Genomic DNA, 17953 nt, shown 5'->3' with positions numbered 1-17953 from the left:
GCTAGTCACGTCAGTTTGCTGTAATCCTAGACAGGTAACAGAATAACCCCTTGACGTGACTGACAGCTGGGATCCTAACATAAACAAGACCATTACTGCTGGAGTTCTGCTGGGCTGTAGAGCTCACCGTGTGCCCCCACCTCCTCCTGTGTGCCCAGGTTGGCCTTCTGCCTGGCACAACCCCCCACATGTGACTAATCTTCCACTGCACATAGCCTCCCAGGATTGGCTGCAGTCACAAGGCCCCGCCCCCTTCCCACAGCCAATGAAATGGAATTACACAGAAACAACAAGGAGGCACATTCAGGATCTGGAGAGTGTTGTGGTTATAGCCCAACTACTGCATTTTAATTTGTGTAGAACTTTAATTAAGATCACCTCTCTCAATCTGTGAACCAACAAGCATCATAAGCTCCTAGATTTTTTTCAGATTTCCAGTACAAGATGACAAAGTTTCTGATTTATTTAGTAATTTGACTCAAATTACAGTAAATCATATAATGTTTTACAGAATGTCTTTATATTGCCTTCATTCTAAGGATTTTCTTTATTTATATATTCAAATATTGAATATACTGTACTGTATAGTTCAATGCAGGATGAATTCACAAAGGGAGTTTTTGAATACCTCTCTTTGTCAACTTTAATGTCAAGGTTACACTTTCAGACAGTCTAAAAATACAGCCTTGCTTGTGACCTTTTGAGCAACTCCAGGGCCAGAGTGATGTCACCCCTGATTTAACCCTAGCTGTAACTCGCACTCAGGGTGGTGCTGGAGGTAAGAGCAGGTTTCGTACACTGTAGAATTGATCCATCTGTCAGTCCAGCAGTGAAGTGAAGAAAAGACACAGGTGAGCTCTCCTCCCCATCCCCTCCCAAACATTCACATCGGCTAGAGAACTCTTTAATTTAGGTTAGTAAAGCACCTTTTAGTGTTGTAGGTCTTGGCACAGAGGTACTTTCAGGTGACTTAACACCTCCATGCCAGGCTCGAGTCCAGCGATGTCACTGGCTCAGCCTACATAGGCTCAGCTTAGTGTCAGTCTCCCAGGGACACTTCAGTATGGCCGCTCCTCCCTGTCCCATCTTGTCTGATTGGTGCGATCAATACTGATCAATACGTTCTCCTCATAAGCCTGACTGAGCTGTAATTCTGGAGTTACAGTTTTCAAATAGATAAGGGCAGTGAAAGCTCTCGGCTGTAAATGATGCCAGCGATGTTTTCTTTAGACAGGACTGTTTTCAACTTTCCATGGCCACTGGTGAGCCTGGCTGTATTGTGTCTTAGTGTTTGACAGTCACTGTGCCAGATACACTTTTCGTAATAAAGGCCGCAGCCTCGGCTCTTCCTGGGATGGAAAAAATAACATCATCTGAATCATTTGGCACTAGTCAAAACTCAGTTACCACACACCTCAAAATTGTGAATTAAAGCATACAGCCTCAGCAAACCCTTGATGAGCCCTGTTGTGTTCCAGCACATAAGGAGTCATAGGCAGGGGTTCTACAGAGGTCCAGAGTCCTGGGTGAAGTCTGTTGGCCTGCTGTCACCATGTGGAATGCACTTCCCAGCACACCTGGAGGGGTCAGCAGTCAGAGGGCAGAAGGCTTCCTGCTGCTTCCTGGAGAAGAGCAGGTCTTCAGAGGGCTGGCAGAGAAGGTCCAGTCTCTGCATGGGCCAGGATAGACACACAATCAGAGGGCGGGGCATGGGAGGGGTAACAGGAGGGGATAGGGCCTTACATACCTCCTACTGGCCCTGAAAATGCTCTTAGTCACATGATCCTCTTTTGGCATATTTATTGCTGTGAAACCTACACACTGCTGTACTACACGGGATGTGAGGCAATGTTGTATGAAACAGGATAAGCAAAAAGGTGCTGACAGAGTGCTTTGTTAGATCTGTAGTTAGATAGCTCATATCACTGATGACAGAGATTTGATGACAGACACATCGTACCACAGATTTTGGAATGGACATGTGCTTGATGCCTCCTGTCACAGCTTACCTGTCTCAGTGTCCCTGGGGTCAAAAGCATTTTATAAACCATCCAGAGGGGGACCATGAGAGTGGACGAGAGGGTGAAGTACCAGCCAACCGCATAGCCCCACCAGGGGTACTCATAGGTGTTATTGAACTTCAGAGGCGTGTACTTGACCAGGGAGAAGATGAAGGTACCCTAGGGACAGAGACGATAGGTGTGAGACAAGAGCTCTGTGCAGAGGGGACAGGTGTGAGAGAGGAGCTCTGTACAGAGGGGAGAGGTGTGAGACAGGAGCTCTATGCAGAGAGGACAGGTGTGAGACAAGAGCTCTATGCAGAGAGGACAGGTGTGAGACAGGAGCTCTGTGCAGCTCTACGCTCCACTGGTGACACTCACTGTGCAGATGACCGGGGTGATGTAGAGCCAGCAGTACTTAATCAGAGGCCTGGGCCGATAGCCAATCATGTCCTCAATGTTGTCATAGAGACGGTCAGCACCTGTGGAATTAAGTCCAACAATTACTCTAACAAAGGTTGTAAAGGGTAACCAGAGGAATTGAAAAGACGAGATCAGATAAGAAAGCAGAGGGATCCTGGTAAAGCCGTCATAGGGAGGCAGGCAGAGCGATACGGGTGAAAGATCATTCTTTTAAATTCAGTGTTTGGCCACAAGGGGGAAGAACTGAGCCGGCGATGGAGCCGGCGATGGTTCCGCCAACAGTGAGTTAACCTGGTCAGTGCCTGGCTGCAGGAGCACTGGGCTGGAGAAGAAAAGCAGACAGGAGCTGCAGTGTGACCTCTGCACTCACCGTACACCCAGCCGACACACACAGACTGCAGGATGGCGATAAGTAGGATTGTCATCCCGCTGCAGGCGTAGTAATCGAACAGCTGGAAGACATACATCCCTCCCTGTCGCAGGAGAGAAAACAGGACACGGTCAGTTTCCCCTCCCTCCCTGGCAGGTCCCAGTGGGCTATCTCCTGTGGTCCCTCAGTGCCAGTTACTCAACACAACAAGCTGGGGTGTGCTGCTGGAATTGTCCTTTGTAAACATAAGCCTTTAATTGTTATTTAGCAGTTTTACACTTTAGTTTTTATTCTTCTGGTATTAATCCTATTTTATCAAGTGTACTGTTTAGTTAAACATTCATAGTTTTTTCATTTAAATTATTTTAAAAGATGTTTGGCATTCTTTTTTGTCTGCACTGCAGTACTCTTATCTGTTTCCTCCTGTTGATTCTGAGAGCTGTTTTTCCCTCGTGTCTGTAGCCTGGTGTACTTTTCCACTGTTTTAGAAACTGGGCAGCTTTGCAGAGTGTTCTCTTCTTCCCAATAATTAAGTCAACTGTATTTTCTTAGACACAAACCTGGGTTTGTTTTTAGGAAAGAGCTTGTCTTGTGCCTTTAATGTTTTTTTTAAACTATAACCATCTCTTCTGTTTACTCTGTATCCATGTGCTCCTAGTTCACAGGCTGAGAGCTCAGCCTTGTTCCATCAGCGCTTGCTTTTTTAAAATGATCAAACCTAATTTTAGACTCAGCCTCTAGGTAATAAAGTCAGACACTCCCCTGTTCTCTAAGCCCACAAGATGTAAACAGAGAAACTTGGCCGTGTGCTATCGTTTTAAAGCATGGATATTTATATATCTATAAGAGCTGTGTAATCACCTCACCCACAATTCCAGCCAAACACAGGATGCCTCAATACAAACTATTGCACTTCCCACTCCCTGCAGGCCAAACAGCTCTGCGCCCTTCACAGCTGCCCTCACCTCTGTGACCATGGGCAGCCCGGCGAAGAAGCTGACCACACTGATCCCCAGCAGCAGGATCTTCCGGCGATGCCCTCTGTGGAAGAATGAGGGGTACAGGTCCGAGATCGCTGTGACCAGGGACTCCAGCCCGACAAACTGAGGGGAGGGAGACACAGAGGTCAGAGAGACTACTGATAGTCACTACGTGTCTGTCTAGCAGGTCTGGGATGACAATGAGAATTGCACAAAACCAGGGTGCTGATGCAGGAGAAGGCCAGGCCTGTCTTACACATGTACACATGTACAGGACAGGGAGAGGAACTTGCTGGAGGTGAGGGCGTGGAGCGAAGGGAGAGAGTGGACATAAAACGAATCCCAGATCCTCCACAGGCCACGTCTTGAGCCAAAAGGATCAGAGTCGAGAAGGGACCCAGAAGTCTCTGTCAGGCTGAAGAGTAGCAGAAAGTGTCCCTACCTGGCTGTCCAGCCCCAGGAGGATGATCATGAGGAAGAAGCAAGCGGCCCAGAGCTGGGGTAGAGGCATCATGGCCACCGCACGCGGGTACACAATGAACGCCAGACCAGGACCTGCACACGTGCGCAGAGACATCATGTACACATAGAGGCAAGATCCTCCTAGCAGCAAAGTGTAGTTTAGAGCCTCTGCTCTGTCTCTTTATGAGCACCTTACCTGACTCAGCCACCAGCGAGATGTCCACTCCCTGCTCATACGCCATGAAGCCCAACACAGAGAAGATGGTAAATCCAGCCACAAAGCTGGTACCACTGTTCAGGAGGCACAGGTAGACGCAGTCCCTGGGACAGGAGAGAGGCTGACTTTAGGTGGAGGTGGGGGGGCTCATCTGGAGACCCACTAATGCTCTTTGGGGGGGATATCTCCTCATTCATTAGAAATCCTTCACAGCTCCTCCTAAATTGCTCACATGTTCTGGACATGAATCAGCCAAGGTGCGTGGGGGTTCACAAACAATTTGTAATGTTTTTTTCCAAAAAGTATTTTATGAGAAGATAGAAAAACAGAAACAAAATCTGACTATTAGTGTGTCCTGATAATTAGGATACCAAAGCAGAGATCTTAATTACAGGCCGGCATTCTGAATGTATCTCTCTTTTGCATTCTGGGATTTTATCACCCAGCACTGCCCCATCCAGCCCTCTCTTGGTCCATGAGCACCCTCACTTGTAGCAGTTGTTGTTGTACTTGTTATAGCTGCCCAGAGCCATCAGACAACCCAGACACAGGGCGTAGGAGTAGAAGATCTGAGTCCCTGCGTCCATCCACACCTGCCACAGAAATAAAGACAATGCCATCAGGTCTTTACTTTAGGTTTTACCTTGAGGAAATCAGTGTGAAGGATTTGGAGCATAAAAACAAGAAAAGCAACATTGTCTTCAACTGAAAGATGAAAACATGTTTGCTTAATATAGTTTTTCAGATCACATTTCGGCATTTTCTGCGCAAGGCTACAGTAGAGGCATCAGTCAAGCAGGTATCTAGAAGTTCCATTTCTGGAGAGTCTCGTCTGTTGTACAGACAGGTTCTGGGCACAATGTAACTATCACCACCAGCAGACGATATATAATACTAACTCTGAACTGGGAATACCCTGAGAATAAAGTCCAACCCAAGACTAATCTTCTGAGATAAGCCTCACCACTGTTCCTTTCCTCAGCCCAGACTATAAGCATGCGTGCTCTCATGGGCTCAGGACTACCTGTGGGTCGGCGAGCCGGGCTGGGTCAGGGTAGAGGTAGAAGATGATGCCTCCAATGGCTCCAGGCAGGGTGAGTCCTCGGGCCAGCAGCACCACCAGCATCACATAGGGGAAAGTGGCTGTGAAGTACACCACCTGAGGGGGAGAGAGAACTATGTTCTCAACATGACAAAACCTGATTGTTTCTCAGAGAATTTCCCAGAACCCCCCTCCCCCTCGAACAGCAGGTAGTTTCCCCCAACCCTCACCTTCCCTGTGGACCGCACACCCTTCCACACACAGAAGTAACAGATGACCCAGGACAGCAGGAGGCACAGCGCCAGCTCCCAGCGCAGGCTGCCCACCTCATCAATCCCACCGGAGATAGTCAGCACCCTCCTCCTGCAGGGAGGGGAGAGGTCAGGACCATCTTTCCAGCTTTATTAAGGGTCTGGAGCTGCTTTGCGCTCTGTCAATACTTACTCCCAGAACTCCTTCACAGGTGAGGTGGCATTATCCAGGGCCGTCCAGTTAGCTGTCTGGTTCTGCTTATCAAAATCCATGCAGGTGTCTGTTGGTTTCGAGGAAGAAGGAATGAGTCATTGTAACCTTATTTTAGACTCCCTGTCTACTAGTGACTTTATTCCAGATCTCCCAATCCCTCTGGTGATGGCATTCTAGTCCCCTCCAGTGTCTGTGTTCTAGACCTCACTCTCTCGCCTCATCTCCCTGGTGACGGTGTTCCAGACCTCCCAATCCCTCTGGTGAAAGTGACCCTCTCCAGTGACTGTGTTCTAGAACTCTCTCTCTCTGGTGATTGTGTTCTATATTCCAGTGCCTGTGTTCTAGAACTCTCTCTCTCTCTCCCTCTCTCTCTCTCTCTCTCTCTCTGGAGATGGTGTTGTAGACTCCATTGATTTCTTTGCCTCTTACTTCCAGATCAGTGGTTCTCAATTTTGAAAAAACAACCCACACCTGTGTTCCAGGTGTTTCTGCAGCTGGCCCAGGGCAGCTCGGCACTGAAGGAGGAGAACAGGTAGAAGAAGGCCCAGGCCAGGATGATGATGTAATAGATGGTGGAATAGAGGACAATCAACTGACCCCCATAGCCCAGTCCTAGACACGGAAAACAGGGGATTTAAAATGCCAGTTTAATGACTGAATAAACACACTGCAACTTAAGAAATCACCTCATGTGGCTTCTGTTAATTAAAAGTACAATCTCGGCTCAGCGGCACGCAATAATTAATGTCTCCTTAGTGTAAGCTACCATTTTTATACGTCCGCAGTAGCTAATCCATACCACCTCCTAAAAATGAGATATTTTGGCATCTCCTTAGCCCATAAAATATTCGTTTCAATACAGTCATTTGGAAACGTCAGACATGCTACTTCTCAAAGGTTGGCTTGTATTCACATAACACATCAGCAGATGTGTAGGTATTGTATTGTTCTCAGATATTTTTACAGATGACTAATTCATTTAAAACGAGTTTGTTTAAATTGGCTTAAAATATGTAAAATGCTTGCCTTGAAAAGACATCCAGGCAGGACTGCAGCAGGTTATTAAGGGTGTGCTTGATTTTAGAGCAGGGGGTGGCAGATAAATGGGTGAAAGGTGAACAGATCAAGGTTTTCCACTGCCTGACAGGCCAAAGCTGCCGGAGTGGTGTGTCCGGGCTCGGTCACAGTGTGACAAACAAAACTCATTTTTTGTCTTTAACCCTTGAAAAGCCCTGCAAGCTTGTAGCTGTTATCTCCGCTAAACAACATGTAGGAGGAAAGCAAAGCATGACCCAGTACACCAAAAGGTCAGGCATGTGAGCAGAGGACTCCAATCTTCAGCCTTTCACAATGTAGGGCTTTTGGCTTGTTAGTGGGACACCCTGTTCTCCCTTAAACAGTGTGCAGATGAAAGTGGTGAATACCTACTTACAGAAACTAATACGGGATCCTTCTGTTCACTCTGGTAAAGATAATTGGCTTAAACAGGCCTTTCCTAACACAAATGAATGCATTATCAATGCATCAATCAGATAATGATTAGATTGATTAGGGCTGACCATACCAAAACCCAACCATGGAAGTAATTGAAAGCACCTGCTGTTTGAGCACTCCTGGACTATGCACACAGCCGGTACCAAGTGAATCTGGATGAAAGCCCAGATGCCCACCTTCAAACAGGGGGCAGATCTTCCTCCAGCCAGTGATGCCCCCCTGGCTGGTGTACTGCCCCAGAGACGTCTCCAGCAGGAACAGGGGGATCCCACAGGTAAACAGGAACAGGACATAGGGGATGAGGAAGACACCTGCAGGATGAAAATACAGTGTTACTCCAGTATCACTAAATTGACCTTCCTGTGCTGGAGGAGCTGGGGACCAGGGAAAAGCAGCAACTAGTAGCTTGCGAGTAAATACAGAATAGAAAGTAATGCCATTCTGACCCACAGCCAGGCTCCATGCTATCAGTGCTGCTCACAGTCACACAGTTAAGCACACTGCAAGCTGCCATCTCAGCTATATTAACAGTCTCCTTCTCACCTCCTCCGTTTTTGTAGCACAGGTAGGGGAACCTCCACACGTTGCCCAAACCAACAATCTGTCCAGCAACAGCCAGCAGGAACTCCAGCTTGCTTTCCCACTGGCCCCTCTCCTGGATCTCCTGTCCCGTCGTGGGCAGGGCAACATCGCGCCTGACTGATGCAGCAGCACTCTTCTCCATACTGCTCCGAGGACAGGCAGCGGGAAAAAGACAGGAAAACACTCTCTGATCAAGCATGCGCTCTTCTGTGTGGCTTCCGTCGCAAAACCCTCCCAGTGTTTTCTGTGGCATACCATGGTCATTTCAGAGCTGACTGTGGTAAACAGGAGTAAAATATCGATAAAGCACAGAGAGGAGAGGTGAATCAGCACCCCTCTCTGGACGGACGTTAGCAGAGCTGTCCCGTTGGGTTGGATGCTACCCCAGGAACCGCCCCGTGATTTGGAGACTCTTGGCTGGCCACGTGGTGAAGGCTGAGATTGAGCGGTGATGTATGTGATAGTGGCAGGCATTAACTTCTTTACTGATTTAGTAAGGCACAGAAAAACAGTGACTGACCGGCTGCTTCCGTGGAAACTAGAACAGGAAGAAAATCCACCTGTGGCCCAGCTCACTCCTCCGGGGTGTCCCGCAGAGCACTCCTGTGAGCTTCAATTGCCAGTGAAGCAGACAAGACGTAAAACAAGATATTTCCGCTCCCCTCAAGCTCCCCTCCCTACCCTCTGGCAGATATCTGCCTCCCTGTCACTCAGCCTGATAAGGTTATCTGAGCACTGCGGGGGACCAGGATCAGAGACCCAGGCTGATGTTCAAATACGTCTTTTGTGTTCCCAGCTCCTGTGTGCACTGCAGGGGAAGCTGCACTGCCCAAATCTTTAGCCAGGGTAAGATTGCCTGGAGACCTCAAAAAGAAAGAAAGTATTTGGCAGGCATAACTTTTAATTTTCTTGAAGAAGTATACTCACATTTTTTCTACCAGTTCTGGTTTTGTATCTTGGAAATTGGGCTCAGTATCTTTTGATGGGGCTTAGCCGAGTCTATGCAGCAGTCGTTCAAGCTGAGCCCCATCCTTCCACAGGGGAAGGGGGGTCCATATCCAAGTATTTTCTGCTGTTAAAAGATCCTGACTTCTTTTTCAGTCACTGTGCTGAGCCAGGGTTTTAGATGTGCAATTGTGTACTTTAGAGAAAGAAAAGAGCTGTAAATACTACCACACAAAGTGTTCTTTTAAAAGCATGATACCTACTCTCAGCTTTGCATGTTCAATGTAATCTTCCTCTCAGCCACCTGCTAACCCAACTCATCAAGAACCAGAGGGGTAAACTGGTTAACGGACCCTGCCAGTTTCAGTCAACCCACTTCAAAGTGTGCAGACAAGAGCAAGCAAGCATGTCCATGTTCCTGTGCCAGTCTCAGCCCACTCCACAGCATGCAGAGCAAATGCCAGCCCACTCCACAGCATGCAGAACGAGCAGAAATGCCCTTGTATCTACACAAGCCTCAGGCAGGAAGTTTGAGGAGAAAGACTCTGCAAATCCCCCTTGCTAAAACACTCTCGTGCCTGTGACCTTTGGCCTACATTCAAGAACCGAAGCGAGTTTTAAAACAATGCTTTCAGTTTGCTATAAGCAGGTCAAGGCACCGGCCACATAGCAGGAAACTGAAGAATAGTCAAGAGCAGCAACAACGAGGAACGAGAAACAATCACAAGAATGGACAAGAACATGAACCTGAGGAGAAACAAGAGCTCAGTGCAAGTACCTGCTGTAGGCTGGAGGTGTCCAGGAGTTTCACTGGCTGGAAGTCTGGCTGTGTTAAAATAGCAGCAGAGAGCTGAGCTGCAACATGTCCCCCGGCTCCTTCTCCTAGCCTCTGGCACAGTGAGTCTGATCATCCATGTGGGAAGTTGTGTGCTAATGTCCCAGTGTGAATGCATGTGTGTGTCAGTGTGTGAGGCGGAGCCACCGAGAACTTGCAGGGCTCCCTCGGCGCTGCAGGCACCAGGAGGAGGGATTAAAGCCTTGATCGCCCCCCTTTCCCTGAGCTGGGGCCAGTAAGAGCTCATTGCAGGGCTGTGCCACCCTGCTGAACTTGGCAGCTGGCATGACCGCCCTCCAGGGCTGTCCCACAGCTGCTGACCATGATTCACTATGAAATTAATAAAGCCAGCGTGTGCCACAGAGCCCGCGCCTAACAGCTCCCAAATTAGACTGGGCTTCTCTGAACAACCCAGAGTGAACTGCTTTCTGGTCACAGCCTGACAGTGGACAGTTCTGGACGACTGCACCTTTGTCTCTGTGCGGGCTTTACTTTCTCTGTGCTCCTCCCTTTTGGACCAGAATCTCATTTTGTCCACTGAGCAGGAGCTGTCAAAGCTTGAAACCCATTATCTGTACTGGATCAACGAAAGCGTTCTGTAACAATGGGACACTTTTGAGTGTTTTAGATTATTACAAAGGACAGTAGTGAATTTATTATTCGCAATGATCATAGCAATTGTAACTTAACCATCCATCCATTTTCAGCCCCATTTTTCCCAGTCAGAAAATTAACTTACGTTTAAAAGATTAAAAGGTTTTCATGAAAACTGTAACGAGACCAATAATATCGACACTAAATCTGGGCAAGCTGATCTGTGTCACTCCACCTGCTCTATCCACAGAAGTAAATAATCAGCTCCAGCAGGTGAGTCACTGGGGTGTGACTGAAACTCTCCTATAGGGACAGAAGACTGCCACTGCCTGGACTCTCTGTCTCTGAGGCCTCCTCACCACTGCACTGCGCCCTGCCCGCTCCATTGCAGCGATCGGTTACCTTTGTGCAGGTCCTGGTGCAGCACAGCCTTCACACCACAGCGCTTCAGCCTGCTCCTCCTGGATTTCCCCCTGCACACGTCCTGTACCAGAGTCCAGGCGGCTGGCACCGACAAGGCCTTTATAGGGAGGTGGTGACATGAGTCGCTGGCATGACCCTTGGCAGAGCCCGGATCCTCAGTCCCATGGACCCAGTCAGGCCCGGCCCGCTTAACCAATAGGTGCTCTGATGGGTTACTGCTCTAACTGCGCGGGGAGTTACAGGTTGACTTATAAACCTCCCCATTCTCACCCCGGCCAACTCCAGCCCTCGCTTCCCATAGGCCCGGCTCCTGGCCTCAGGGAGACGCCACTGCAGGCTCCAGCGGTTTCACAGCAGCCAGGGGAGGAAGGAAATCCGAAGTGCAGGTAGCCAGACAGGGACACTAGGACCCACGTCTCACGCTCTTGATGTGTTGCGCAATAAGAGCCGGCAGGTCTCCCCTCCATCCTGCTCTGTCGCTCTCCATATTCCTAGCTCACGCCTGTCCAGTGGAAACCTCAGCACCTCCTCTGCTTACCTGCTCATTTCCTTGAGCCCTCTGTGCTCCATCACAAGGAGAGAAGTGCTGTCTGTCAGCAAGCCTGAAGCATGGAGTATAAAAGTGTTGTTGGTTCTTACTGGGTTCTGTCACTGTTCAATGCCTACTGCGTCTTACAGACATGAGCAAGCTGCTCTCCAGTCATGAAGAAAAAACAGATCCCCTTACCCTGGCAGTAATCAGTGACAGACGACGTTCCAGGAGAGAACTAGTGCAGTTTAATAACATGTTCTCAGCTGGGGGGGATTAAACTTTAGGAGTTTGTAGGTGGTTACAGAAGAGCTGTGAAACTGTCCAACATACAGAATGGTGCTTTCTGCCATAATACAAAAAGTAAGCAGATCCTGCGGTTCATGAAACATCTACAGACTAATCAGATCGGCTAAAGATTGAAGGTTTGAAGATTTCCTGCTGTGGGAAAACTTGTGACTTCAGGTTTCAGAATGTAATTGAAAATGTACAGGTTTTAAAGATCCTCAGAATTATCTAAAATGTAATTATATTGAATACCTGTATTTTCAAGGACAGTTGTCTTGAGTATAACACATTCCCACATCATCTGTACAAACCGACTGTCTGTCTGTTCGAATTTTGTATTATTTTGAATATTTTGTTTTATTTTGATAAAGTATTTTTTATTAAGCAATCATACAACATTGTAGGCTATTATAGATTAAATTGTCAAAAACTTTTGTAGCAATGAGAAGAATAGTGGCCAAAATCTTAAGAACATCATAACATAAGAATGTGTATAAATGAGAAACACTATGATTGATTTCATATTTCAGCAGTTTGTTGAACGGCTCGTGCCTAGCTTTATGTAATAACTTGGTCGGGTTCACAGACAAAACCTTATTGAATGTCTTGAAGGTGTGTAAGTTTCAGTGCACATAAACACTTCTCGGTTAATAAAAACAAGAACTCAGGCTTCTCTTCAAGTCACTATGTCAGCACACTCTCTCCAAGCTTTTATCTCCTGATCCTGTGTGTGATGTGTGAGTTTCTAAGTCACTGTCACTGGTTCTGTCCAGCACTGGAGTGTCTGAATTTTAACTACTTTTACACTACTTTCAGGAATGTTTTTCCTCAAATTCTTAATCTTTTCATTTTTTTAGAAAGAAGAACTGTTCTTTTTAGAAAGAAGAACTGAAATGACTCTGAGACTCTCCAATTTTACTCTAATTCAATCTAAATCAAAGTTTTTTTATTGCTTAAATTCCTGAAGCAGTACTGACAATGTCAACCCAAATCTATTTTACTATTTTATTTTGTTTTACTCTATTGAACAGTGAACAGTGAACACAAACTCTATTTTAATTTGCAAATTTACACACTACTAGTGCAAAATACCCTGAGATACTAAAAATGATTTATCACAAAGATCAAAAAGAAAAAAGAAAACAAATGGATATTGTACAGAATGTTAGAGTACATAAATCCAGTAAATCAAGAAAGACGAGTGGTACAACTAAATGAAACCAAACGAAAGTGTAAAAGGAAGAGACATAACCGATCAATTGTACACATCTCACTGGCCTTCCCATCTCTCTCTTTATGGTTAGACCACAGATTTTCAACCACACCTCACAGGAATGCAATGAAGGTGAAACCATTTTGCACACCGCGCTCATCTTGTGCAATCACCCGCAGTCCTGTCCCCACAGCCAGCATCCAAGAGAAACATCCGATTGGGAGGCCGGTGGTCACACTCCTTTCACAAACTTCCCCAATGGGGTGAGGGAGGAATTCCATGGCCGTGCAGGGCAGCTGTCCTTTCCCTGACTGGAGCAGAGTGGAGAGAGCTGTCACTGTCCTGCACCTCTGCAGAACCGGCGAGTCAGCCCTCGCCAGCGGTCTGTCGTCTCCAGGTACCAGAAGTACCTGAAGTACCTGATATGTATCATACATGTATCATACGTATATACATACGTATATCATATGTATCATACATGTATCATACAGAGCATCCGGGAAAACAGACAGCCTGTGTTGTGGGGCCCAGTGGTGAGGATGTAGGCAGTGGCACCATCATCTGAAATGGCAGCTCACATGGATGTGTTGCCCTCACGCTGTCCTGGTCCATTTACTGAGGATCTGTGTGCGATAAGGTTCCTGCCATGTTGCCATTGTCAGGCCCTGATTTAGAACATGGTGCACTCTGGTGAACCTTATTTCATTAGAGATGTTTGCCTGTCTTCGCCTTCCTCTTCCTCACTCCCTGGACCCGGCAACTTACACACTCACATTTGGACCCTCCTCCTCTTCCAGCTATCTGTTCCTGCTCCATCTTTCAGCAACACCAGCTCACTGGTAACTGGTTGATCATTGGTGGATGGCTTCCTCTTTCACACATCAGGCCATCAGGCAAAGTTAGGAATCTGGGAGTCACACTTGAAATCTGCTTTCATCCTTGCAATATTGCCCACATTAGGCAATTTCTATCAATGTCCGATGCTGAGAGCCTGATTCATGCATTTATAACATCAAGGCTTGATTTCTCCAAATCTTTACTCTAGGGGCTCCCTACCTCTCCTCTCAACAAGTTGCAGTATGTCCAAATCTCTGCAGCTAGACTACTAACTCACATCAGACACTGTCAGCATGTCACTCCTACACTTAAGTCTCTACATTGGTTGCCTATAAAATCATGTATTCAATACAAGATCCTCTTACTGACTCTCAAGGCTCTAAACAATCTGGCTCCATCATACATCTCTGAACTCCTCCATGTTTACACTCCCTCCCGTGGGCTCAGTTCAGTTGAGGCCGGTCCTCTGCTCACTACCCAGGAGTAAATCACAGACTTTTGGTAAGGGGGCCTTTTCTGTTGTTGAGCCAGTGTTGTGGAATGACCTTCCTCACACTCAGTGAGAGACAACATCTTTAATTCTCTTCAAATCTAATCTTAAATCTCACCTTTTTACCAAGGTCTATATCTGACGTTTGCATTTTGAGTGAACACAATCATAAATGATATTGTAACGCTTACGGCCGACAGGTACTGTGTAAGAGCCGGCTTACCAGAGCAGGTGACGTCATCGCCCTTCCCTGTGATAGCATGACTACAGCTAATGGGCTGTACAGAGGTCTCTCTTTGGCTCACCGGGCTGGGTCCCTATAGAGTGTCGCAGGAGTCCCGGGTTCAAGCCCCCGACAGTGGGGGGCCGACCTAATGCGGCAAGGGCGCCCGCCAGGACCCCCGTTGCGTTACAATATAGTGTTTCGCCATCCACGCTACTGTTGTAGGGCGCTGTTTTGAAAATCTAGATAACCTTTCAGTAATTGCATTGAAGCAATTGAGAAACTATAATAACCTTATCGGAAGGTTTTGGAATCTCTTTTGTGTCGGTCCGCCCCCTGGCGCAGATATAACGTAACAAACACATTCTGGGATTCAGGAAGTTCAAAGGGTCGTTTTGTGTTGATTGAATACTTCGGTGCTTCTTTTCATGTGCAAACTGTTTTTTGTAGCTTTTGTACAAAGAATATCGGTCATCACAGCGGTTTTACGTAAATTTTATGGACAGTACTTAACCACTAATTTATGGAATCCCGTTTCCGCCAGGGCTTCTATAGCTGTTAGGATAATCTTGTGTAAGTGCAGTTTTAGTTACGATAACGCTGGTGTGGATTTATAAATTATGAATAGAACAGTATTTAAATGCTATTGTTACACCTTGTTAAACGCAAAAATGTTTATTGCTCATTCATTCTGTTCCCTATTCTTGTTTAAAGAAATACGTGTTGTGAATTGTGGTTTTTAAAAGTGAAAGTAATTCGTGATTTCGTCGTTTTAAAAGTGTTGTCAGTCCTTTCTGTGCTAAACTGTGATTGAAGCAAGCAAATATAACAGTAGTTACTAATAAATACTTTATTTTTGAAATACTGTATATATGTCTGAGTAAAATACCATATATCCCTTTTTAAGATGTTATCCATCACAAAGTTTGCGCTTTTTGTTGGGGAACACTGGAACTACACCCCGCTGTTTCAGTGTTTTGAACACTTCAGTTTTCAAGATTAAACGTCTCTTAATGTTGTCTTTAAAATGATATTATCCATTTGAAAGCGTGTCTGAACCGCTCCTAATCCTTCCGTCCCGTTTATAAAAAACACGTTCGTCTTCGGACTTCAGTATCAGGATACTGCACACTGGGAGACTAATTCATCTTCTTCAGACTGCTCTTTGGTGCCAGTTACAGACTGGGCATGTGTCTGTATAGTAGTGTGCGTGAGTAGTTGTTCCTGAGTGAGCGCAAAGGTGCTTTGTAGAAATTCCATATACAGCCAATTGCCATGAGCTGAGCAAGTTTCTCTTCTCTTCTCCAGTTCTTGTCATTAACCGGAGACACAGAAGCTGAGGTCCTGCCATGCTGCTCTGGACCCTGACTGTGTATATGCTGCTCTGCAGAGTCAGTCTGAAGACCCAGGCAGGTAAGAGAGCCGTCCTGCTGACCAGCACTGTCCAGGGCTCTCTGCTCTTACTGTGGGCAGCCCAGTACAATGCATAAGAATTAAGTACTTTCCTGTACTTCAGTATATTCTTTTTAAAGAACACACAAGCCTTCATTATAAAAACAACTTAAAATGGAATAAAAAATAATTTTCTGCTTTTCCTATCAGAAAATGCATGAAATGAAGACCAGCTTATAAGAGTGAAAGTCTGCTCATTAAATGAAAACGCAGGCAGGAATTACTACATCTCGTATAAATGAAGACCCTAACATCGGTTTCTCGTATAGCAAGGGACTAATGTATGTTTATTGTCAGTGAGATATAATGTCTGATTTACATTCTCCAAGTAGTTGATTTCAGAACACATGAGGTCAGATCCTATTCTACCACACAGATACAGGTCATACTGTGAAGTCAGCCGGTGTGAAAATCAAATCAAATCCTTAATGTAACTCTGTTCTCCACCAATTGAAAAGTAGGATTAAGTATAAGGTTTTGAATGTGTTTTCTTAATTACTCTCTTACACTATCCTGGGTTGTGGTAACAGCTGTTTTGTCTTGTGTCCACAGATGTTCGCGTTGTTGTCCCGAAGTCCTCAGTCACTGGCCCCTACCAGAACAGCGTGACCCTCCTCTGTATCTTCTCCAGTAACGGCTCTGTCCCCATTGGGAATGTCTCAGTGCGCTGGGAGAAACAGCCCAACATTACTGTATTTGCCTATGAGAACGGACAGGAACAGCCTGATATTGAGAACCCAGCCTACAGAAATCGCACCAGCCTCTTCTCTGATGTAACTGTGGGCTCAGCCTCTATCGTGCTGGTGGACCTGTCCCTCTGTGACGCTGGGACATACACCTGTCGAGTGGGGAGCCCTGACCGTGGCTACGGGGAAGGACAGCTCACCCTCTCTGTGGCTGGTGAGGATTTCTATGGGTTTTTATTTTTCCCTTTCTGTATGTGAGTTGAGAAGGCGGCCACAACCATAGGCAGACTGAAGAGAATGTAACACTACACTGAGCATTGTGTACGATACTGGCTGTTACATTGTAATACCTGTTCATTCTATCACAGTTCCTCTCGTTGTTCCAGAACAGCCTCTTCCTGTCGACTGTGCGGCAGGGCTGCATAGCAGTGCATCCTTATTGCATTGTTAATGGGACATTTTTAGTATGTTGAATAAAGGTTGCAGAAAAAAAATCTATTTTATTTATTATTATATTTATTTATTTAAAAAGATTTCTGGATACCATATCCAATATTAAAATGAAGGAAGGCTGCAAGTTGTATTTCAGCAAATGGGCAGAACTATGGTGTTTCATAGAAGGCCAATAACCTGTTTCATGTAGACTGGTGCAGGTCTCTGAGATTTCCCTGCACTGATCACATCAGTCCTAAAGTTCTTCATCTTCTCTATGTTCTTATAGCAAAGCCACTGAGCTACAGCTTCAGATTCAATGACTATGAAAGCCTCAGCTTCCACTCCTCGGGATGGTATCCGAAGCCAGTGGTTTTCTGGACTGACGAGCTCAACAGGAACATCACGGTCCACATCAACATCACTGAGAGGACAGATGGGCTGTTTGAGATCAGGTCCATCCTGTACTTTCACACTGAATACACCCAAAAGAAGATCTATATTGTTTGCAGAAACCCATTTACTGGAGAGCAAGAAATAAACATCTTCCAGCAAACAGACAAAGGTATGAATTTGTAGATACAATAAATATGTATTTCTGTTGGTCAGAATGCAGATCATTGAAGCATTTCTCTTTTACTGTCTCTTTGATATGCTTTCCTGTTTTTAGAAATACTTGATTGTGTCTGCAGCCCTGTTAGTCTCTTACCACAGCACTTGAGTGGTTGCTATCCTGTTAGTAGTGAACTACATAAAGAAATTAGAAGAATAAAAGTTTTGTTTCATTAAAGAAGGGATGAGAAGATGAGAAGGGAAGTTGCTTTGGTTTATTCTATCGTACCAGCAGGTCAAGATCGAGGGAGTCAGGCTCAGATACTGGTGCAGCCAGATTTTGTTTGGGTTTCATTGCACCTGAACTCTCCACTACATACTTGTTCTAATTATTCGTATTGTATAGATAACAGTGTCCT

General features: G+C 46.0%; 1 protein-coding gene across 4 annotated transcripts; it reads right to left on the bottom strand.

The window, feature by feature from the left end:
* Nucleotides 1-302: 302 nt before the first annotated feature.
* Nucleotides 303-11028, bottom strand: LOC102697482 (sodium- and chloride-dependent GABA transporter 2-like). 4 transcript variants are annotated; one of them, XM_015342458.2, is made up of 16 exons: nucleotides 9759-9983; nucleotides 8963-9176; nucleotides 7997-8178; nucleotides 7630-7764; nucleotides 6431-6571; nucleotides 5939-6026; nucleotides 5725-5857; nucleotides 5477-5611; nucleotides 4942-5045; nucleotides 4432-4556; nucleotides 4216-4328; nucleotides 3759-3896; nucleotides 2794-2896; nucleotides 2382-2482; nucleotides 2010-2180; nucleotides 303-1669 (listed from the first exon to the last, which is right to left on the bottom strand). In XM_015342458.2, the coding sequence occupies exons 3-16, from the start codon at nucleotides 8175-8177 to the stop codon at nucleotides 1505-1507; spliced, it is 1833 nt and encodes a 610-aa protein (XP_015197944.2). In that variant the 5' UTR covers nucleotide 8178; nucleotides 8963-9176; nucleotides 9759-9983; the 3' UTR covers nucleotides 303-1504. The 4 variants fall into 4 exon arrangements, with proteins under 4 accessions (XP_015197944.2, XP_015197942.2, XP_015197943.2 ...); XM_015342456.2 differs by lacking the exons at nucleotides 8963-9176; nucleotides 9759-9983 and adding an exon at nucleotides 10812-11028; XM_015342457.2 differs by lacking the exon at nucleotides 8963-9176.
* Between the last annotated feature and the right edge of the window lie 6925 nt (nucleotides 11029-17953).

The sequence above is a fragment of the Lepisosteus oculatus genome, chromosome 5, assembly GCF_040954835.1.
Source record: "Lepisosteus oculatus isolate fLepOcu1 chromosome 5, fLepOcu1.hap2, whole genome shotgun sequence".
Taxonomy (NCBI): Eukaryota; Metazoa; Chordata; class Actinopteri; order Semionotiformes; family Lepisosteidae; genus Lepisosteus; species Lepisosteus oculatus.
This window is presented reverse-complemented; position numbering and strand designations above follow the sequence as displayed.

Coding starts and splice junctions, on each gene's coding strand:
- LOC102697482 (XM_015342456.2), bottom strand. CDS start 10,951: ATGTCACCACCTCCCTATAAAGGCCTTGTCGGTGCCAGCCGCCTGGAC. Junction 8,179..10,811: donor GCACCAGGACCTGCACAAAG/GTAACCGATCGC, acceptor TCCTCGGAGCAG/TATGGAGAAGAGTGCTGCTG. Junction 5,858..5,938: donor CCTGTGAAGGAGTTCTGGGA/GTAAGTATTGAC, acceptor CCCTCCCTGCAG/GAGGAGGGTGCTGACTATCT.